Source organism: Culex quinquefasciatus, chromosome 1 (assembly GCF_015732765.1).
Source record: "Culex quinquefasciatus strain JHB chromosome 1, VPISU_Cqui_1.0_pri_paternal, whole genome shotgun sequence".
NCBI classification, from domain to species: domain Eukaryota; kingdom Metazoa; phylum Arthropoda; class Insecta; order Diptera; family Culicidae; genus Culex; species Culex quinquefasciatus.
In genome coordinates this window covers 53,718,742-53,741,299 of record NC_051861.1, presented here as the reverse complement: position 1 = coordinate 53,741,299, position 22,558 = coordinate 53,718,742, and the positions used below count along the sequence as shown (strand labels likewise).

The 22,558-nt window shown below is 41.7% G+C and overlaps 2 protein-coding genes and 1 long non-coding RNA gene across 4 annotated transcripts; 1 reads left to right on the top strand and 2 right to left on the bottom strand.

Annotated features, from left to right (window-relative positions):
- Positions 1-1,610: 1,610 nt before the first annotated feature.
- On the bottom strand, positions 1,611-12,920 carry LOC6034795 (ceramide kinase). 2 transcript variants are annotated; one of them, XM_001845016.2, is made up of 9 exons: positions 12,444-12,920; positions 11,740-11,973; positions 9,534-9,782; positions 9,268-9,474; positions 8,925-9,200; positions 8,544-8,864; positions 8,093-8,481; positions 2,275-2,525; positions 1,611-2,208 (listed from the first exon to the last, which is right to left on the bottom strand). In XM_001845016.2, the coding sequence occupies exons 2-9, from the start codon at positions 11,852-11,854 to the stop codon at positions 2,100-2,102; spliced, it is 1,917 nt and encodes a 638-aa protein (XP_001845068.2). In that variant the 5' UTR covers positions 11,855-11,973; positions 12,444-12,920; the 3' UTR covers positions 1,611-2,099. The 2 variants fall into 2 exon arrangements, with proteins under 2 accessions (XP_001845068.2, XP_038114637.1); XM_038258709.1 differs by lacking the exon at positions 12,444-12,920 and adding an exon at positions 12,139-12,283.
- A 3,566-nt stretch (positions 12,921-16,486) lies between these two features.
- On the top strand, positions 16,487-17,403 carry LOC6034796 (mpv17-like protein 2). The gene has a single exon (XM_038258727.1). It carries the CDS (start codon positions 16,638-16,640, stop codon positions 17,220-17,222), a length of 585 nt encoding a protein of 194 aa, XP_038114655.1. The 5' UTR covers positions 16,487-16,637; the 3' UTR covers positions 17,223-17,403.
- Positions 17,404-21,372: 3,969 nt separating this feature from the next.
- Positions 21,373-22,055, bottom strand: LOC119768605. Its single transcript, XR_005278100.1, has 3 exons — positions 21,888-22,055; positions 21,761-21,810; positions 21,373-21,513 (listed from the first exon to the last, which is right to left on the bottom strand). It is a non-coding gene; the product is annotated as an uncharacterized LOC119768605 (long non-coding RNA).
- Between the last annotated feature and the right edge of the window lie 503 nt (positions 22,056-22,558).

Sequence of the window (22,558 nt, the reverse complement as noted above, 5' to 3'; positions counted from 1 at the left end):
ACGTGGAGATAGCGGGAACAGTGTCTGCAGGTGGGTCGCTGATTTCGGTAACGAACGTACCCCACTTCTTCCCCGATGTTGACATAGGATGGAATAGGTTTCCGGATCCTCATCCGAACAATCCGCGTACCTGTCGGTACACCCGGGAAGTGTTCCTTCCACAGCTCATCTGTGATGGACAGAATCTCGCCGAACTCTGCTAGGTGTTGCGCGATAATCTGGGTGGGCATGTAGGGGGGAAGATCGTGGATCTTAATTTCGGTAGCTCCATCTGCAGTGTGCAACGGGATCGGAGTTTGTACTCCATCTTCCGACGTCATTGTGAGCTTCATGTCGAACTCTGCCACCAGTTCCTCTGCGCTGATTTCTGGACTCATCTCGATGTAAACAAATGACTTGGTCATGCTGAGCTGGAGGTTGCGAATTTGTGTGATGTCTAGTTTGAGCTGCTCGAAGGCGAACTTGCGGATTTGTGTTATTGTTGGTTTTGGGACCGGTCCAAAATCGATCACCACCGTGTTTTTACGGTAGCCACGCATCTCGTTCATGATGCGGGCCAGTAGGCAATATTTGCCTAGCGCGGAGAGTGGTTGCAACTATTAGCGAAAAAACAACTCGCAGCGCGAAAGTGTAAAGACGTGCGCCCCAACCGAGGTTTTGACGTCAACTGGTGTTGTACATCATTATCCGGGAACCGTGGTGTAGGGGTAAGCGTGGTTGCCTCTCACCCAGTCGACTTGGGTTCGATCCCAGACGGTCCCGGTGGCATTTTTCGAGACGAGATTTGTCTAACCACGCCTTCCGTCGAATGGGGAAATAAATGTTGGCCCCGGTCTAACCTAGAGGGGTTAGGTCGTTAGCTCAATCCAGGTGTAGGAGTCGTCTCCCTGGGTCCTGCCTCAGTGGAGTCGCTAGTAGACAGTTGGACTCACAATCCAAAGGTCTTCAGTTCGAATCCCGGGGTGGATGGAAGCTTAGGTGTAAAAAGAGGTTTGCAAATGCCTCAACAATCAAGCCTTCGGACACCTAGTTTCGAGTAGGAATCTCGCAATCGAGAACGCCAAGGCAATGCTGTAGAGCGAATAATATGATTTGATTTGATGTTGCACATCAAAATTTCACTGAAATTCGAATGACTTTATTAAATAAATAATAAACTGTGCGTGCACAGTTATCGAAAAAGTGTTATTAGACTATTACAGGGACATTTGCCCTAATCTTCCTCAATGGAACATCCGAGACATCACCTCATCTTTCGAGGATGAGTAAGCTCTTATTTTATGGTAGCAAATAACTTATAAGCAAGAAAATAAAAAAAATTAGGCAACCGGTTTGGATCTGAACTTTGAAACGGATATCGGTTCGAAACCTGAATTTATAAATTGGTGGAATTGTAATTTTCGAAGGCTTTGTCAACAATGTTTTGTTATTGGGTACAATACGGAAACTTTACATATTCTTCATAAATTTTCGATTTGCGATTCATGTTGAAAATACGGAGAAGGATTGTGATAAGTAAAAATAACACACTTGTGAATTATGTTTTGAACCATTATAATAGCTTTTTGTATAAATTCTGTTTGAAATGAAACGCAAACTACATTAAACGATTTTTTTTTGTAATGTTTAATAGTTCGTTGCCCGTCCCAAACATATCTAAATAGAAGTACCAAAACCTCAATCTTTGCCTTTACACAATTTAAAACAGCTCTATCCTGGTAGACGTCATATTACAAAATGCTATTCACCCATTCCGAGACCATTTGACTTAAATACCCGCAGTAGCTATAAATGTTTATGGAATGTAACTAAATTTTTCCATGCAATACTTGTGTTTTTCATTTTCTGTTTTTAATACTAATATCTGTGCTGACAGAACTACGTTAAAGTACATTGCATGTACGTAAACTTTTTTGAAGAGCTTTATCTACTAGGAAATGTTATTGCCAGCTCATAGTAATCACAGGTTGAACTCCTTTTTTAAAGCTAGTAAAAGTATGTGCTGTATAATTTCCTTAATTTTGTTTTTCTGATGTTACTAATCTCAACGTAGAACAAGACAACTCATAACAAAACAGATAAATGATCCTAACATTCTACTATTTACACAATCCACAACAGTTTAAAACGTTTGCTTCATTGTCCTTACAAGTACTATCACGGCAGCTGACCCCCCGGCGAAACACGTTGATCAATTGGCAATTGCATCTGGAAGAACAAAATCAAATATCAATACTCTATTCCTTCGCTCTGCTTCGCTCAGCATGTACTTACATGACCGTTACATTGGTATCGAGCAAAATTTCTCCGTCGCAATTCCACCTGGAAAACAGCTTCTTATCGTGTGCCACCTGCTTCGGCGTCTCGGCCCCATTCACTTTAGGTGAATTAGTCGCCGTAGTCGCCGCCGACGACGCCGTCTGGTCCTCGTCATTCACGACATTTACGCCATTTACGTGACCTTGACCATGGCTGTTGAACGTAAACTGCTTTGTTCGGTAAATCTCCACGAACGGTAGATCGCTCTGGCCGGTGGCGATCGTCATCGGGGCAAACGCGCGAAAAGAGGAAGCGAAAATGAAAAAAAAGAAACGAGAAAGGAGGAAGAGATTGAAAAAAAAACGTGTCATCCAACTGGTTTTGCGGCGAGCAGCCGCGAATGCTGATGAGGTGTGGGCTTTTGGGTGTCGTGTAGGGTTTACATTTTGGGCATGGAACGGTCCTACTTATAATCGCCCTTTATCTTTATTGCTAACGGGTCAATCAACTTAGGAAAATTGATCAGCAATAAAAAGGTCAGTGTTCCGTCTAGTTTCTATATGCATTGCATGTTTTACTGATGAAAACTAAACGCCGCAAATTTTAAAAGAAAATATACAGTCTTCCCGAAGTCTGGGTTGAATTTGGTTGCAGGAGTCCTGAGTTATATTTTAGGAATCTGTGAAGGTCAAAAGATGAGGCATTGAAAGCTGTGCAAAGTGGCCTCCTTAACTCTTCATGTCCCAAAATCGACGTGCGGCACGTCACGACGAAATTGCAATCATGATACGTGAACTTTCGATTTTTGTTTATTCTTAACTTATTTTTATTAGGTCCTTTTAGGTGCTGTGTCCAGGTTAGGACTGAGGATCGGTCAACAACTAATATATAGTAATAATAAAAATAATAAACTCCCTACACTCCAGATCATGTAGCTGACGCGGGTCTTGCAGGTCTTGAACACTAGCGTGCACAGGGTTAGGCAACATGGGGCAGTGGCCCCACCATCCTCAGAAAATTGTTTTAAAATTGGTCAGGGGGTGGCCATAAACGACGAAATTTTTAAATTCGCTCATATTGTTGCCCCACTTTCCTTGATGATCTCGGCACGCTAGTGGACCTGAACCTAGCGATGTACTCGGAGAAAATGCCCTACAGCTCTGCCGAACTGTAGAGCACCTCCCCAGCTTCCTCCTTCGTGGCTCCACCGTCTCGGGAGCCACTGCTTCCTGCGGGTCGAGGGCGATCCTACGGTTTTCCGTCAGGGACTGCTTCTCCGCTTTCCTTGCCGGCGGTTTCAGTTTCGACGCCTGCTGGCGCCTCCGGATGAAGTCCGCACGCTTGGGGCAGCTGCGGTCCGTGGCTTCGTGGGCTCCAGAGCAGTTGGCACACCACTTCGGTTAGGCTTCCTGGACTTTACACTCGTCCGTCTTGTGGGGACCCCCACAGTTTTTGCACCTCCCCTTGAGGTGACAGTTCCTGGTTCCATGACCCAGCAGCAAGCAGTTCCTGCGCCGCCCGCTTCGTTTCTCGTGGGCAGGGATGGAATAATCACAAAAAAAATCAATTTCGCTTGCGAACTTTCTTCACCCGCGAAAGAGAGAGGAGGCAAATCACGCAAAAGAAAATCGCTCCCGAAGTTCTCCAAGAAAATCAATCTGTTGATGATTTTTTGTGAATTTCCTTGTCAGCACTTCTTAATAATATTTATTTCACTTTGTTTACACATTGCCCATCTACAAAATGTGACATGTCATTTTTCGACGTGTGACGTTACACTTGCAAGTGTAGTATTGAAAAAGATGATCCGCCGAATAGTCAAGATGATGATTTTTTAGATTCTTTTACCGATCTTTCGTGCGCGAGAGGAGAGCTATGCTCCTTTCGGATTTTTCTCTTGATGAACGTCCAGAGAATTTCTTTTGATGATGATTATTCCATCGCTGCTCGTGGGTATAGAACACCACTTTGTTCCCAAACGGAGTCAGCATGTAGCTTGCCTTGGTTGTGCACGACAACATTACACTCCTCAGCTTGCCGAAGCTCATATTCTTTACCATCAGGTGGTTTCGTGGCCACTAGAACCGGTGGGACGCTTCCTTTCCCGGCTGGGTTACCATTGTTGTTGTTGTTGTTGTTCTCCACCAACGGGCTAAACTCGTTGCTGAGGAGCTGTTCCCGTTGCCATTTCCGACGTCGGTTCCGTCGTCACTTGTCTTCTTCCGCTTCCGCGTTCCGACAACGGGAAGAAAAACGTCATCGGAGGAATCTTTCACAAGAGGAAAAACGCGTCCACCACATTGAGCTGTCAAACGGGTTCTGTGATCTTTCTGTGATCGATGACACTTAGTTTTTTTTTTTTTTTTATCGAAATCGGTAAAAAATCTCCAAAAGTAACCGATTTCATCGGTAAATTCAAAGTTTATCAAAATGTTGATTAGTTCGTTGCGTATTACTGATAAATCGGTAATAAAAATGCAACTTTACCAAAATCTGTAAAAAGAAAACTGATTTTCGGTTGTTTTGGAAATTTACCAAATTTCGACAAAAATTACAGGAATTTTGCACAAGGTTTACCACCTATAAGGCTACAATTTTGGATTTTGCGAAAAATGGGTTTTCGACGGTATTCTGGAATAAAGTGACCACCACAATTGCATAGCAAGTGCTCTGATGTTTCTGTTTCCATTTGGTAAAATCGACAAATAGAACCTTTTCCCTATATTAAACAGATGATACTTACAACGGTAGTGGCCGGTCAATAAGCCGGTGATCACCCTTAAATTATTTTTATTTTTATTGTTTTTGCCTTCCTCACTTTACTGAGGAAAGGCTATAAAATCACTCGAAAAACGAACTTTTTAGTTAGACCTCCTAGACCTACCTTCATTTGTACATATCGACTCAGAATCACCAGCTGAGCAAATGTCTGTGTGTTTGGCTGTATGTAGACATGTGTACCAAATCAATGTCACTGTTATATCTCGTCACAGGCTCAACCGATTTTGGCCGGAATGGTTTTAATCGATCCGTCTTAACGTCCCCTAAGTAGCTATTTAAATTCATGCAGTTTTATCATGTATTTAAAAAGTTATGTTAAAAAAACTGTTTCATATTAAATTAAAATTATGGTAAAAAGGGTGGTTTTTTCATGAAACCGTCACATGTTATGTATTTTTAGAAAGCATATGAGAAGACCTTTTAGGTGGAGTAAAAATTTTCAAGATCTGACTTACCTATCTTAAATTACAAGCAGTTTAAAAAATGGTCTGAATTCACATAACCTCAACTGGTCGGGTCTGATCGCCACGAAAAAGCCGTGTAGAGGGATGCCATTTTCCTCAAAGGCGGTGTCTGTATAATCTTGACAAAAAGTCTGTAGGTAGTCTGTTATTTTTATTAGGACCTCTTACCCAGTCAAATCAATCCGAATTCTGAAACGAAATCTAATTAGAATCGTATACAAATTCCGTTTCAAACGCAACCGATTCGAACACGGAACCGGTTGTTGCGTTTGAAACGGAATTTGTATACGATTCTAATTAGATTCCGTTTCAGAATTCGGATTGAGTTAACAGGGTAGGTACGGCGATCACGTTAGGGGAGATCCATAAACCATGTGGACACTTTAGGTGGGTTGGAATCACTCTATAAATGAGAGGACGGCACCAACCACCTAAAGGTGGATTAAGTAACGTTTTTTTTCAGTAATTGCCGAATTGATTTCTCATTCAGGAAGATAACACTTTTTGCTTGTCTGGAAATATCAGTAGTATTCGCAATTCGTAATTTTCAGTGTAAGAACGGGCCTTGACCGATCTTATGCACTAGGTTCCCGACGAACACGCACTGCCCTTACACCTATATCTCACCCTTGCTCTGAGTCAGTACGAGCAACACGCTAGAACACGCTTTGAGTGTTCGTGCCAGACAAGCACACCTTCTTTTCCGGTTACGCATTTAACACGGCCAGGGGTGGTACATTGCGTAGGGTTTGATGTATGTATAAGCGCCTAACCATTCATAGTGTTCCTGTCAACTTTCATTTAAGCAAAAACTGTTATTTTTAGTTTGAATTAAAAAACTAGTTGTGTATTGTTATCTCCTGAAATCTTTCCTAGTGTTGAGTCGTGTTTATATGTTGCTATTTCTTTTGTCGCGGTATTTTGTTACAATTTTTGGTCCTAAGCATGTTATTTTATACCAAAAGTACAATAGTAATATTTGTGTTAATCCTTTAACCATTCCACAAATTGAGTAAAGGCTCGAACCTCACTTGTTTGAAAAAGGGTGAAGATTGAAAACAATAGACAGTAAAAGAGAATATATTTTAAAAAAAATCCAGAATCAATAGTAAGAGAATGATGATTGTATTAAAAAAATAAAAATGAGAAGCTGGATATTAGTAGATGTAAAATTAGACAATAGCTAATAAATAGAGATAAAAAAAAGCTTAGGCAAATGATAAATAGACTTGATATTACTAGTACATTAGGGAAGGAAAAAGCAAAGTTTGTTACAGCAGTATCAATTGGTAAAAAAGAGTGGAAAAGCTTTGAGAGACAAGAGAATCAAAAGTTAGTAAAATCAAATGATGGATATTAAATAGAAGAATCAGTTAAGAAGTGGGAATCAGTAGAGCCAAATAAAAATAGGAGATATGTGGCAGCTGATAATGAAGAGAAGAGAAACCCCGTTGTGCGATGTTTCAGGTACATCCACAGCAGCTGACTCAAAAAAAATCAAACCATCCACATTAACGACCCCCGGGTCTTTTGTGGTCTCTATTGCAAGTTTCTGCTCGAACCTAGGAGTCCGAAGGCTTGAATGGGGAGAGCACCCAAACCTCTTTTTACTCCAAGAAACCTTCCACCCCAGTGTTTGAACTGACGACCTTCACATTGCGAGTCCAACCGCCGCCAGCGATTCCACCGGAGTAGGCTTGGTTTGGTGTGTTGTTTGTACTTATGGCATGGAAACGACTCCTACACCTGGAATGACTTAACGGCCTAACAACCAAGGCCGGGACCGACATTTTACTTCCTCATCCGATGGAAGGTTGCAGCAGATGGGAATCGAACCAAGAATCATCCGCTTACAAAGCGGACAGCGTAAACAATACCGTCTACAATCACAAATTACTTCCCTTTCCCACATTGTCGCGCCCCTTCCTTGTAGCCGTCTGACTCTGACCCGCGGTGGTCAAAGATTTACGATCCGTTTCCACAGGCCACCAGCTAGGTCATCATGAAAACCAAGCCAACGTGGAGGTAAGAAAATAGGACACACGCAAGGAATTAGAGCTATACTGTTCTGATCAAGATAATTCGGATGATCTAACAGAACTACGGATGTAGTTAGTTACGCTCCTTCCAGGATGTTCCTTACTTGGATGTCAACCGAAGAGCACGCAACAAGATCAGTGCCATTGCATGCTCTTAGGTATCAATCCTAGGCCTGTCTGGAAATATCAGTAGTATTCCAAATAAACTGTACATTTGATAATTTCCAACGTGTAAGCTCCAGTTTCATAGAACAGTCCGGAACACCAAAGCATGACTCCGAGCCTATAAAATCAATCTCTGAACCTTTCCTTGCCAAACTGTCTGCTATTCATTTCCTAAAATTCCACAATGCCAGTTTTGCAGTGCGGACATACGCCAGCATCTCCTCGAAACTAGGGAAATCAGCCCGCTGAAGAACGATGTACGAACGCGAGTACCATGACATCGTAAAATAACGAAACAGTATGCAGTACAAAAGTCGGTTTAAGGTTTAGGATCTCCTTAAATTCCTCGTTTGAAACTTTCGTCATTCTTGTTCATGTACTTACAATTTCCTTCGTCTTGGACGACATTGCCAACAGCAGCCGGATGTTGTTGAAGAGAGACGTGTGGCGCACAAAGATCAAATCCAGATACCCGTCACCTAGGTGGCAGTTCGGATTGAACCCTTGTGGACTACGGTGGCACGCGCACGAAATGTTAGCACCATTCACCATAAGGAACTTTCCCCTAACGCTAACTTCCTCCACAGTATCACAGTCGGTTGCGTTGCTATGGTCCTTTGTAGCGGCCAGTTGGCAACGCTGACAATTCTCCAAACACCGAACTCCGTCGTGCGGATTGTTCTTGTCCCTGCGGCCTCCGTCAATTTCCTCCTTTTCGATTTGCACCTTTACATCCACGTTGTAACCTCGGTTCCGGAGGAACTTTTTGACGCCTGAAGATATAATAAAATTTGGTTAGTTTGAGGGTTATCTAAACAGTTTGTCTTGAACCAACCAGAATAATCGTATCGCTTCGGTCCCATCCAGCGATAGTTCTCGCTGTCCATCGTTACATCGCCCAGGAAACCGTAGGACATTACGCTGGCGTACAGTTTGAGCAATTGCGGTTGTCTGCCATCGTTTTCACCGCTTCCGTTGCGATAAACGCTCGAGATGTCCAGGCCACTCGATTGTCCCAAAATGATGTGAATGATGGAGGTCTTGATGTCGGTAGTTCCGTTCAGGCAATACGCAACGGTGTCGGTGCTTCCGGCCGGGATAATCCCGATCGGTAGGCTCGGCTTGGGAAGATACGGCGGACAGTTGATGTCCATACCTGTGAAACGAGAAAGGTCGCAATGAATGGTCTATTCTGTTTTGGTCAAACTCCATAAACCTAGATCTATCATCGTCCGGTAAACTAATCCGTTGAAAAGTTCCGCAAAGGTTCCATCTCCGCCGCAGCACACGACCCCGTCGTAATTGCTCAGTTTAATCGTTTGCGATGTCATGATGTCGTAAATTTGCTGCGCCCGCTGAGTGATTATCAGATTGATATCAACGTGCGCCAGGTGAAACAACGGTTTGGCGTATTTCTCAAACAACGCGAACGCGTTCTGCTTGCCGCCGTACGGATTAAGGAACAGCAGTAAATTCTTCGGTCTGGCTTGCTCTGGAAAAACCACAAAAAGGTCGATAAATCGCAATGCATATTGGTGTGATAAGGTCATACTACGTACCTCTAATATCGTCTGATAACCGGCTGTGCCAGAACTTGACAATGCGCTGTTCGCCGTTGTAGAGCGATAGCTGCTGGACCCTCCACTTGCTTGTCCGCGGGGACACGAGCCGAGCATAATGTATGATCAAGTAGTTTGCATTGGTTGCACTGCTTACGCCGTAATTGTCATCTTCGTACTCACTGTTCAGGATATCGTATGAATTCACTGCAAACATATAGGTACAAATTAGTATCAAGTTCAATTGCGATGATCTCTTCACACACCTCTATTGCTCAGGTTCGTAGTAGTGGTGGTCATGGTATTGATAGTGGCGTTCGTTGTAGTCGACGAAGAAGTTGGCAGCACCGGGATGCGATCGTAGTCCATTGTCTCGTTCATCGGTGCATGCGTGCTGGAGGTCGTTCCGTAGGTGGTCGCGATATTGTGGGCATTTGCTTTGCTGGAGGATCGTCCGCTTGCTGTCGTCGACAGGGTCGCAGATATGATATCTCCGATCGGAACGGTTGTTTTCTCTGTAACATCAATAAAACAGGGTTCACAAATCAAACAGCATTTTGTTATCGATGCGATAATCGCTTCATCGTGTCCGAGAATAGCAAACTGATAAGCAAAGTTTAAATTTGAATGCAGTACGACGTGTTTGTGAAGGACCAACAACACAACAAATGCTTGTTTTACAATCTTTAGATTATGCAAGTTTTTGTTATAAATTGCTTTGGACGTTGCAAATATTTTTCGAAATAAATGACGCCTTTCCTTGAATATTCGCAATTTTCAGTGTAAGAATGGGCCATCTTATGCATTAGGTTCCCAAAGAACACACACTGCCCTTACACCTACATACATCTCACCCTTGCTATGAGTCAGTACGAGCAACACTCTGGGACACTATGTGTGTTCGTGCCAGGCATCCACGCCCTTTCCGGTACACATTTTAACTTGTTCCGGAGGCGGTACGTTGTTTTGGATTTGATGTAAATAGTTCTAAGGGCCTAACAGAAAATGTATCATTTGTACACTACAGCCCCGATGGATTGACACCAACTGTTGTCAAACGAAAGGGACACCATCCTTACACAGAGCTCACACTTACTACCCAACATTTGGTTTGACAGTAAATGTGAATCCCGTGAAAACTTGACAGTTCGTCACACACTACAGCATTTTATATGAAAAGTGCTAGGTTTACCCTTTGAAAAAGTGTTTTTTATTCTATAACTTTCTTGTTTATTTTTGTCAAATTTATGTTTTTTTAAACAATTTTTATTTGAGTTATCCAAAAATCCCCTTGAGATTTTTGCATAATTATAAAGAAGAAATCCAAAGCTCTCAAATGCAACAAACCGAATTTTTGTTTCACCAAATAAAGCGTAAGTTCGATCTAACTTTAAGAAAAAGTTCTAGCGACTTCGTTCTTTCGGCAAAAATGCGTTTTTTTTTAAGAGAACCGTAGAACTTTTCATATAAAATGCTATCCAGAGTTTTAAGCGAAGATGGCGTTACGAATGGTGCACGTCCGAAATGTCAAAATCGCGAGTTGGTACCAACATTACAAAAAGGTGTTCCGTTCCATAGCATGACAGCCACACTTTGACATTTCGGGTGTGCACCATTCGTAACGCCATCTTTGCTTAAAAATCTGAACAGATTAAGGGTTCCATACTCGATTATCCGAAAGCCTTGGAAAAATTTCACTCCAGATAATTGAATGTTTAAAACCGAGATGCAATACAAATTGTAGTTTAATGGCAAACATCTATTCACATTTGTCTAAAATTTTGTGTGTTAGTCCTTCAACAATTAAAAAAAAAGATAACAAGCTTTGATCTAGAGTAAATTTTCAAAACAACCTATGAGTCGCGGGTTTCCTTTGCAGATAAATAAAAAAAAATATCACCAAATTATAGGCAAATGATAAACAGAAGTTGACATTGAAGGAAAAACACAGTTAGGAACAAAAGTATTAATTACACCAACGAAAGGTGTTTTGTTAGGTCCAGGTGTCGTCTCAGACAAAATGGTACATTTAAGGCCAGTGGAGTCGCTGGTCGGCTGTTGGTCTCATAATCCAAAGGTCGTCAGTTCAAAAGGGGCGTGGAGTCGGCCAGAGTCTCGATAAGCCGGAGTCGGAGTCGCAGAAGTCGGCGTGGGTTTTCACAGTTATCAGGAAACAGCTCTAATGGTATTAAGTCCTCAATTTACATTCACACTCTATAGCTTTTTGATCATAAGCCAACTTGTTGACTAGTCTCTTGAGAATCAATGTTTTGTTATGTTTGTTAGAACCAATTCGCGTTACTAATTTATTCTAGTTAGGTTCATCAAAACAGAATACACAAACACACTCGTGAGCCACCCCTTAACCGAGCGGCGCCAATTGCCTGCAAAAGCGATCCTCATACGCGGAACTGGTTTTTCCTTCTAGCGGAGCCAGTAGATATCTAGCCACTTGATCACACACACGCTTACCACCCTTCTTGGAGTTCTCAGCTTCCCACACCAACACGCCGGCATTGTAGAACACTCGATATTTTTTCTTGGATATCACGAACGTGTTCAGAAGCACTTCGTTCTGCTTGTCCATGACTGCTGGGGCTCGGGGTGCTATGGACAGACGATGCGTTGAAGCGAAACCCAATTACAGCGTTTGCCAATTGTGTACTTATTTGTTGTGGGCCGTCGTCAGAGATTTCTCGCCATTCGCTGCAAAAGTTAACAAGACAGGTATATTAGAACAACAATTAAGTACTGTATCTTGCAAATTTAAAATAGAAATTAATACAACATTTAAACAAAATTATCCTGTAAATTATAGTAACATCTCTGAGATTTATTTATTCTAAACATGATTTACACTATAGTACCTACCAAGATTCCATTTTTTTCGAGTAAAAATCATTAATTATTCAAGAACTTTAGCAAAAACTGTCAAAATTTATCAAAGAACAGCAGTTTATGATGAATATGATTGCATAACTTTCTGGACGTCCGAAACAAGTTTTAGTAACTATTTAAAAATGAGATCGTCAATTTTGAAAAGGTACCTTAGCACCACGATTGTATTATAACAAGGCTACCACAATAAATTTTATATTATTTTGCAAAGTCTGAATCACAACAGGAAAACAGGTCGAATACACTGTAAATAGCGCATTGAGGACGCATGCACTTACCAGCACTAAATCTGCTTAGAGAGGCCAACGAGCAATCAACACTTTTTTTCGGACAAGGGGCTTACTTTTTGTCGGTCCACATCACTTTTTCGTTGTTTTGTCTAGTTTCCCTTGATTTTTATTAATCAAAAGCTCAGTTTATTTGGTTTAAAATTGAAAAAATGCGTTTCTCAATTGTTTTTTGCAAGGTAACAAAAATTGATTTTCGATGCTGTTTATCATTCTAAAATAAAACTAAGCTACATCAACAAATTTCTAGCAGAATTACAGATCATCGCAAAAACTTGTAAGATTGAAACATGTTTTGCTTCTATCTTTAACGCGACACTTGTACGTATATTCATGTACAACAGTACTTTTATGTGTGTGCAAAGATGGCAATAACTGGAATTATTCTTGTCTTTGAAATCGCATTAGCACTAGGACAAGCGAGACATAGCGAATGCCTCATACTCAACCGACGGCAGAAGATAAACTGACGAGCGACTGAGTAAACAAAAATCTCGCTCTCGTTGTGGTGAGAGAGTAGAACACAAACTCGCAAAAGAGAGCATAAACATTGATCTGTCATGTTTTGAGAAGTGCACGTTTGTGGGAGGTTAGTGATTGAACTAGGGTTTACTAGAGATCCTAAATAGGGAGACTGGTCGAACATTGCTAAATAGACGAATCCAGTTTGAAATGGCCGCTAGGTGGCCAATGGTGTTAGAAATGACAGCTTCCATGTATTTGAATATGGGAGCTCAGGAAAACTCAATTTTTAAGCAATAAAATGATTATTTATGATAAAAGTATTGATTAATTAGGTGCACAAAATGTGTCTAGAATATTATAAAAATAAAAACTGTTCGAAAAATTAGCAATCGAGATAAGTACACCATTCGATTCAGCAGGAATTTTGGGCACTAAAAATATATAGTTTTCATATGTTAAGTATTTTATTTTAAAAGAAAATTAACAAAAAGTATGATAATCGAGACATTTAGTATGGGAGCTGTCAAATCTCTCACCATCAAAAAGCAGCGTTGAGCTTTCGCTGGATTTGTCTATCGATCTGGCAACGTATGTTTTGAGCTTGTCAACTGCCAAGTTTTGCTGGGCAAAACCCAGTCAAATCAATCCGAATTCTGAACCGGAATCTAATTAGAATCGTATAAAAATTCCGTTTCAAACGCAACAACCGGTTCGAACACGGAACCTAATTAGATTTCGTTTCAGAATTCGGATTGAGTTAAAAAAAAATTATTGCGTTAATTAACTAACGTTAAAAAAAACTCCAGAAATGCTCGTTTGGATGGTTTGGATACGTCAAACTCGTGTCTGTTTGGGTACGTCAAATTCACTTCGACCAGTCTCCCTATTTAGGGTCCCTACCCAAACAGTCACGAGTTTGACGTATCCAAACGAGCATTTCTGGAGTTTTTTTTTTAAAGGTCCAATAAACCAAATTTCCAGTTTTTGCTTTTTGGGTGTTTTTGAAACCGCCTTGAGTCAGGGCTATTCAAAAACACCCAAAAAGCAAAAACTGAAAATTTGGTTTATTGGACCTTTAAAAAAACTCCAGATTTGCCTTTACGCCCATCAAAACTTATCAGTGTTGCCAAGCTCAAAACATACGCCAGATCGATTTAGAAAACTTAGACTAGTCTCCTTATTTACGGTCTCTAGGGTTAACCACAAACAATGTACCGCCCACTCGGAAAATAATCTGGTAAATTTGAGTGTCTGGTGCAGGCGGACGTTTGTCGTGCAGTTCAGACACACTTGGCACACTTATTCTAGCCAAGTTTTGCGTAACGCCAGACGAATCTGGCGAAAATCGGACGAAATTTCTGCCAGCTGTCTGGCAAAAAAAATCAACCGGTTCAATCGGTTGAACCTTGCACGGCCCAAACCACGACCGGTTTGTGTCATATTCGCCAGAAATCATGGCAGAAATCTGGGGCAAATCTGGGGGAAATTCTGCCAGATGGCTGGCGCAAGCCCCCAGACGAACGCCACAATTGCGACAGCCATTTCCGACCGGGCGGCTAATGCTTGATGTTTTTCTAGTGGGCTTCATTCGAGAAGACCCGGAGATGACTAGATAAAATATCGCATGAAGCCCACCCATCGACAACTTTTGTAGTACTTGGCTTGCCGTAGATTATTTTTTCATAACAACCAATGCCACCTCTTCGAACGTTCGGTCGACTGTGTCCATGTGGTCCATGTCGTCGGTAATGCAGATGAATTGGCATTCATAAGCTAAACAACATGCGACATCTAGTGTTGAGTAGCAGAACAGAGCGAAGGATGTCGATCGAAATTTTTGCCCTTTGAGGTTATGTATGCGAATTCTGTTTTGTTAAATTCCAGCAACTTTTGAGCAAAAATTTGAGCTGATACTTTGTTAACTTTTGATGCTCTATCATTTTAAACAATATTTTTTTTCAAATTTTTTTTTTTCAAATTCTTTTTTATTGCGTTAATTTATAGAGGGCAAAAAGTTTACACTCGTACTACTTGAATTTTTTCTCAAAAGTTGTTCTTAGAGCTGTAAATTCAATTTTAAGTTTGCATTCCTATCCAGATTTTGAGGAGAAGATGGCGTTACGAATGGTGAACGCCCGAAATGTCAAAATCACGCAATGATACCAATATTACAAAAAAAAAATGTGCCATGGTATGACAGCCAAACTTTTTTTTCTAATGTTGGTACCATTGCACGATTTTGAAATTTCGGGCGTTCACTATTCGTAACGCCATCTTCGCCTAAAAATTTGGATATAACCGAACAGCGAAAATTTGAATCGTCATTCTTCGATGCTTTGCCGCCATCTGTCGGATTTATGGAGCTTTTAATCGCGAATTGGCTTGATCGGCCAGCCTCATAACACCTTCATGCCCAATTCGCGATTAAAAGCTCAAAAATTCCGACAGATGCGAACAGAATGCGAATTCTGTTTTGTTAAATTCCAGCGTTCAAAACAACTTTTGAGCCAAAATTCGAGCTGATACTTTGTTTACTTTTGATGCTCTATCATTTTAAACAATATTTTTTTTCAAAATTTTTTTTTTTCAATTTTTTTTATTGCGTTAATTTATAGAGGGCAAAAAATTTACACTCGTACCACTTGATTTTTTTCTCAAAAGTTGTTCTAAGAGCTGTAAATTCAATTTTAAATTTGCATTCCTATGTAACCGAACAGCAAAAATTTGAATCGTCATTCTTCGATGCTTTGCGCCATCTGTCGGAATTTTTGAGCTTTTAATCGCGAATTGCGTGTACGTACACGAAAAAGTCTGAGGTTAAATTTTAGTGTGCGTGAGCTTGGGCTTAGATAACTCTATATTAAAACAGAGGCCGTCACCATGCCGCAGTCCCCAGTACAAGTCCCCAGAATTATTTCAAGAAAATCCACCGCGGTTAACCAAATCAAATTAACAAAAGCCCTTGGGTTTCAAAACACGATCTTTCAATTTCGACTTCGGTGTTAGGGAATAGCAACTCTTGAATTATTGTTAGCAGGGAACCGTGGTAAAGGGGTAAGCGTGATTGCCTCTCACCCAATCGGCCTGGGTTCGATCCCAGATGGTCCCGGTGGCATTTTTCGAGACGAAATTCGTCTGATCACGTCTTCCGCCGGACGGGAAGTAAATGTTGGCCCCGGTCTAACCCAAAAGGTTAGGTCGTTAGCTCAGTCCAGGTGTAGGAGTCGTCTCCCTGGGTCCTGCCTCGGTGGAGTCGCTAGTAGGCAGTTGGACTCACAATCCAAAGGTCGTCAGTTCGAATCCCGGGGTGGATGGAAGCTTAGGTGTGAAAAGAGGTTTGCAATTGCCTCAACAATCAAGCCTTCGAACACCTAGTTTCGAGTAGGAATCTCGCAATCGAGAACGCCAAGGCAACGCTGTAGAGCGAATAATATGATTATTTTTTTGAATTATTGTTACTCAGTGATCATGTGCACTGACGCAGTTGTTATCTTGCGTTATAATTACCCACTTTCAAAAACTTGTGTAATTGTGTGTATGATTTTAGCGTAAATTTGACATTTACAGGTATACTTGCTTGTTTATCATTTGTCAGCTGTAATCAAACGGTGGTGATCTCGTGCTGCTACAGTTTCGTCCTTCAGTGAAGGTTTTTCGCTGGCCGAAAATAAATCTCCCTGGTTTCTGACGCCGTCTCATCACCGGACCAAGCCACTGCAAATGATCCGGATATTGAACCAACTCCGTGCCTTAAGTAGGAAAGCCTTCAGCAAACGCTATCTGCTCTACACGAACGTAGCCATCTCGTTCAGTCTGTCCGGAATGGGTGACATAATTGAGCAGCATTACGAAATTTACACGGGGACCTTGGAATGCTGGGACCGTCAGCGTACGCACCAAATGTCCATATCGGGCCTGACGGTTGGCGTTTTCTGCCACAATTGGTATAACTTCATGGACCGCAAGTTTCCTGGCCGAACGCTCCGAGTCGTGCTGAAGAAGGTGCTCATTGACCAGGCCATAGCTTCGCCGATTGTGATCTTTATGTTTTTTGCGACGCTGGGCGTTCTTCGGAAGGCTTCCGTGGACGAAACCATTCAGGAGATGAAGGATAAGTTCGTTCGGTTGTACACGGCGGAGTGGGTCGTGTGGCCACCGGCACAGTTGTTCAACTTTTACCTCCTGCCGACCAAGTACCGTGTTCTTTACGATAATACGATTTCGCTAGGGTACGACGTTTATACAAGTTATGTTATAAATGAGAAAATAGATCATAGTCAAGATAACAATAGTAATTCAAGCTAACATTAGTAGAATTCACGTTACAGCTGTACTCAAAGAAACATAGAAAGTATAATTTAAAATAGATGAGAAAAAGCAATTCAATAATATTGAATCAAAGAAGATCGCAACGTGTAGTTTCACCTTCAATAAATAACAAATGTTAGAAGCTTCTAGTGCTATTTTCCAATAAGGTTATTACAAATTTTATGTAAAGTGTTGTAAAGTGTTTGAGAAATCATAACAACTAAATTTCAATTGTTTTAAACGCATTGTAAATCAGATCATATTATGTTTTTACATAATAATCACTAGTGGTAATATATGTATTATCTTTCCATAAACATAGCTGATATAACTGTAACGCATAGTTTTAGACACGCAGAAAAATAAGGATTATTTGAATCAATAAAACGTTTTGTTGATTCGAAAATCAAAATTTTTTGTTGAATCAACGCTAAACGTCAAAGCAACTTTTTCAAAACAACAAAAGATTTTTGTGGAATTGAGAAAATCAAGATTTGTTTCAACGCAAAATCGGCGTTGATTATATTCAACAAAAAATTTGTTGAATCAAACCTCGTACAGGCTGATTCTACAAAATATTTTTCTGCGTGGGGCAACGCAAATTATCTGTTCCTTGAGTTACCGCCAAATGTCAACAAAGTTTTGTTATTTGTCACTGCCAAATAAATTGTACATTACGAAACAGTCGTCAGGTTTTAATTTAATGTATGTGCTACATAATTTTACATATTTTTTCCAAACATCGACGTGAACTTCATGTACCGTAAACCGGGGTGACTTTGATAGGATTTCAATTTATTTTTGGAATATTTTCCAACTGGTGAGGTTTGTCTTAAGATTATTATTATTTTTTTTAGATTATTATTTTTTACTGGGGTAGCCCACACAAGGTTCATACACCATTTTTGAAAAAAAGTTTTTTCAATAGTGTTTAAAAAAATAGTTACGTAAAAAATCTAAGTTTGAATTCCGGGGTGACTTTGATAGTCATGGTTTTTCGTGGTAAAATCAGATTTAAGGTGTTCAAACTTTATTTTTACGTCAAATGTACCATTAATAAGGTTGCTTATATAGTTTTCAAGGAAAAAAAAACAAAGTTTATATTTAGTTAACTAAGTTTATAAGCTTTTCAACAAAATCCATATAAATTTTAGGTACAATCGTTTTAAAGTCAAAATTTTGCCTGACATTCGTTAAAACTAGATTTTTTTATAAAAAATTATCGATAAATATTGCATTAAAAGTGAATTAGAAGCAGAAATCTAAAGTTTTCTGTTGGAAGTCAACCCTAAGTGCGGCCCTGGTGATTAGTTTAGTTTAGCTTTAGGCGCAGTAGGCTTTGCCACGCGCATCTTTTATATAAACACCACCCACTCTGTGTTAACCCTCTTTCCCCGAATAAACGCCAACTCGTCAGGTTGTGTGGCCCAGCACATCGCGAGGCGCGTTGCCATAGTAACCGCGATCGGAAGGAAAAGTTTTTTTCCACGTGCGCAGAGTTCGAAAAAGTGACGCCATCCTCGCGATCGGAATGTGAGTTGAATTTTTTGGGAAGTGAGACGCGAAAAGAACGTTTTCTGGTTGCGATGGAGTACGAATTTGTGTCGCACGCGTTCGACGGGACGAATTTCTCGTGCTGGAGTTTCCGGATCGAAGCGGATTTGAAGGCGCAGAAACTCCACCACTGTATCGAGCGGACGCTGGAGGAGGAATCGTTTTCACGGTGGTTGCGGAGGAAGGCGTGGCGGAGCGGGTGCGGAAGGAAGCACTGCAGAAGTCCCGGAAGGAAGAGGACGAAAAGTGTAAGTTGTTCCTGCTCAAGACGATCGCCGAGCCGCATCGGGAAGTCGTTCGTGGAATGTCATCGCCGAAGCTGATTTGGGAAGCCCTGGAGGAAGTGTCGAACCGGAAAGCAGCGCGTGCCGGAAGTAACGGAATGTTTCCGTTCAAGTGTTGCGTTTGCGGGAATCCGGGGCACAAGAAGGTGGACTGCCCGCCCAAGAAGAAGGCAAAACACGCTGCCGGAAGTGTGCAGCAGCCGAAGAAGGGGAAGGTGCATGCGGCGGAAAGCAGTGCCGGTGCCAAGGAAGATGTGCTGTTCGGGCCAGAAGCGGAAGAAGCCAACAATGAGGAAGCAAACGGAAAGTTCCGTTGGGTGCTGGACAGTGATGTTTCTGAGCACATGGTTGGTGATTGGAATCTGCTGGTGAATGTGCGTCGGATGGAAACCCCGAAGGTGGTCAACGTGGCCGAAGCAGGAGTGACGCTCGAAAGTCGCTTCGTCGGAGAGGTGAAAATGAAGGCCGGCGTCGGAAAAAGGACGTTAAACTGCACGGTTCACGACGTCCTGTACGTGCCTGGATTGACGACGAACCTGTTCTCCGTGGAGAAGGTGGCTGAGCGCGGAATGGAAGTCTCGTTTGGCCAGAATCATGCTCGCATTTCGAAGGACGGAGATGTCAAGTGCACTGCAACGCGGTACGGAAGTTTGTTCGTGCTTGACGTGGAGCTCGAAATGTGTGGATCAGACGTGGTTGCTGAGTTGGAGAATCAAGAGAAAGTGCCGGAAGTGAGCACGGACGATGAACTCGCCGGTGATGATTCTATTCCGGAAGAAGACGATGTGGACTTGGAGGAAGAATCTGATCCAGATGACACAGTGCAAGAAGAAGCAGAAGTGCATGAAGAAAACCCAGTGTCAGTGCCGGAAGAGAACGCAGAACTGGAGGAAGCTGCGGGAGAAAGAAGAGGTCGCGTGAAGATGCATCCGGCTGGATTCTCCGAACTCGTGTTGGAGCGAAAGTGGCCGGCAAGGCCCGACCACGACGTCTGCGTCGCCGTTGCGTTGAACGCCAAGGCCTACTTGGACAAGATTCTCGACACCAATGAAGCGCTGCAGAAACGCCACGACTGGCCGCTGTGGAAGCGCGCTATCGACGACGAGTTGCGGTCGCTAGAGAAGAACCGCACAGAGTTGCTCACGTGGGACCTCGTCGAGGCTCCTGCTGGTCGCCGAGTTGTGTGCTGCAAGTGGGTGTTCACGATCAAGAAGGAAGAAGACGGTACCGCTGCCAGGTACAAAGCTCGCCTCGTCGTGAGGGGCTTGCAACGTGCGGGGTACGACTACAAAGAAACGTACGCCCGAATCGTCGTTCGTGAGCTGCCGGCAGAAGCGGTGGAACAGCTGCACCAGACAGAAGAACGGAAGCCTCCAGGATTTGAGAGGGGGATTAAGGTGCGCAAGATGAACAAATCACTGGTTGGTGCGAAGGCGCTGCAGAAGTCCCGGAAAAAGCGGTACAGGTGTCGAATGCTGTTCAAGAAGGTCTCGAAGCTTGAAGGAGCGCAAACGGAACGAGACCGTCGATCCGCTGCTGGGAGTAGCGGGCGGAGACCGAGGGAGCGACATCAACGATCGCCGCTCAACATTCTGTTCTGCCTGCGAACCGATTTGGCCGATCGGAATCGCCATCAACTCTCCGGTGGCTAGCCAAGAGCAGAGCAAGTACACTACGAAGAAGATCTACACGACCGGAAGCGGATGAACCTCGGAGCATCCGCAACAACAACATCCGTGATAGTTGGTCAGGAAGAACACACCAAGTTGCCAGTTCCTCCTGACAAGTGACCAGCTCGCCGATGTGTTCACCAAGGGCCGAAGCTGTTTCGACCGAGAAGCTTCGAAGCACTTTAGGTTTGAGAGGGGGTGTTGGAAGTCAACCCTAAGTGCGGCCCTGGTGATTAGTTTAGCCACGCGCATCTTTTATATAAACACCACCCACTCTGTGTTAACCCTCTTTCCCCGAATAAACGCCAACTCGTCATTTTCAATTTTTTTATGAAATTCACGCAGAAAAATCCGATTGTAAACCTAGCAAAATGTTGGGTGTACTCCACAAACATGATAGTCATCTCAGGGCCTGCAAACATGTTTGTCCAAATCAAACCAACAATTTTTGTCGATCCAACAAACATGTTTGTTATGGCCCAAAATGACATTTTCAATCTATCAACTATCATGAGGGATGGTTCAACAAACATGTTTATCGAATGAATAAACTATTTTATTAAACTGATAATCTGGTTTAACACGTTTTTCTTCTTCTTGTCTTATTCTTTATTTTAAAGACAGTGTTGTTTGTTTATGTTCTATTTATTTATTTTTTGCACAGTAAGCATTTTACATTAAAATTTAACGAAAATAATCACTCGATATTCCACTAATAACACTGCTGTACAGCAACTGCAGCCAAGAAAATCCTCCACTGACTCCATGGTGTCACGTCATCTAATGTGGGAAAAATAATGAAAAAATAAGCAAATATTTTAGAATAAACATCCTTGAGCATAGTTCAATGTGGCATTATTTCTGGAGCCACATTTGAAAGGGGCAGTACGACATTGCTCTTACGGCCTTTCGTCCCCTTTAAACGCGTGTAATGAAAGGCCGCAAGAGCAATGTCGTACCGCCCTTTCAAATGTTACTCCAGATTTGATCAAAGTGACATTTTGTTAAAATAAAAAAGACCTCTAACCTGCTAACAGCAGGAAACCAGGAAGCTTCGCTGGAACTGGACCAGTAATCCTATATTTGATTCACGACAATCACAAAAAAAAACACATTATTGTCAATATTCAATGCTGAAGATAATAAATACTTACGACCTTGCCACATTCTTCGGCATTATTTTTATAAAGCCGTACAAAGAAAACACTTCGCGTCCTTTTTCACTTCGGCCATCTTTATAATTCAGTGAGGGTGAAGAATATACACTCAAAATTTTCAGTACACGTTGAGAAAAATCAAATAAAAGGCAACAAACATGTTTGCCAAACTGACAAAATGTTTGTGGAATCAATAATATGGGATTGTTAAATTTATTAAATTGGTTTGTTGCTTTCATAAACCAAGATATGTGTTTCTAACAAACAGGTTTGTTGATTCAAACTAACATAATTTCCGTGCGTGTTTGTTCAACTGGAAATGTCTATGAAACCATGGATTTTTTTATTTTTTTTATTAATGTTTCAAAAACACATAATATTTATTATTTACAAACTTATATTACCTTCTCCTAGTGGAAAATTGTCCAAAGAATCGGAAAATGCATTTCGTTTTCCGAATCAAAATCATGTTCGTTGAGAAAAACATGACACTTTGAGAAGATTTAAATAATGCTATTTATCAACATTTTCTTAATTATTTTTCACTAACTGTTTAAACTTTTCAAAATTTTATGAAGAGTTCTTCTTGAGGTGCTTTGAACACTTCTCTACCACGGTCAGTATGATTCAATGCCATTCCGTGCGTAATTTGTTCTCTTCATTATGCG

What these genes read in the sequence shown, in the direction of transcription:
- LOC6034795 (XM_001845016.2), bottom strand. Translation starts at nt 11,854, where the DNA reads ATGGACAAGCAGAACGAAGTGCTTCTGAACACGTTCGTGATATCCAAG. An exon ending in GTTATCAGACGATATTAGAG is followed by an intron (nt 9,201 to 9,267) that starts GTACGTAGTATG and finishes TGGTTTTTCCAG; the next exon opens with AGCAAGCCAGACCGAAGAAT. An exon ending in GAAGCGATACGATTATTCTG is followed by an intron (nt 8,482 to 8,543) that starts GTTGGTTCAAGA and finishes TTATATCTTCAG; the next exon opens with GCGTCAAAAAGTTCCTCCGG.
- LOC6034796 (XM_038258727.1), top strand. Translation starts at nt 16,638, where the DNA reads ATGATCCGGATATTGAACCAACTCCGTGCCTTAAGTAGGAAAGCCTTC.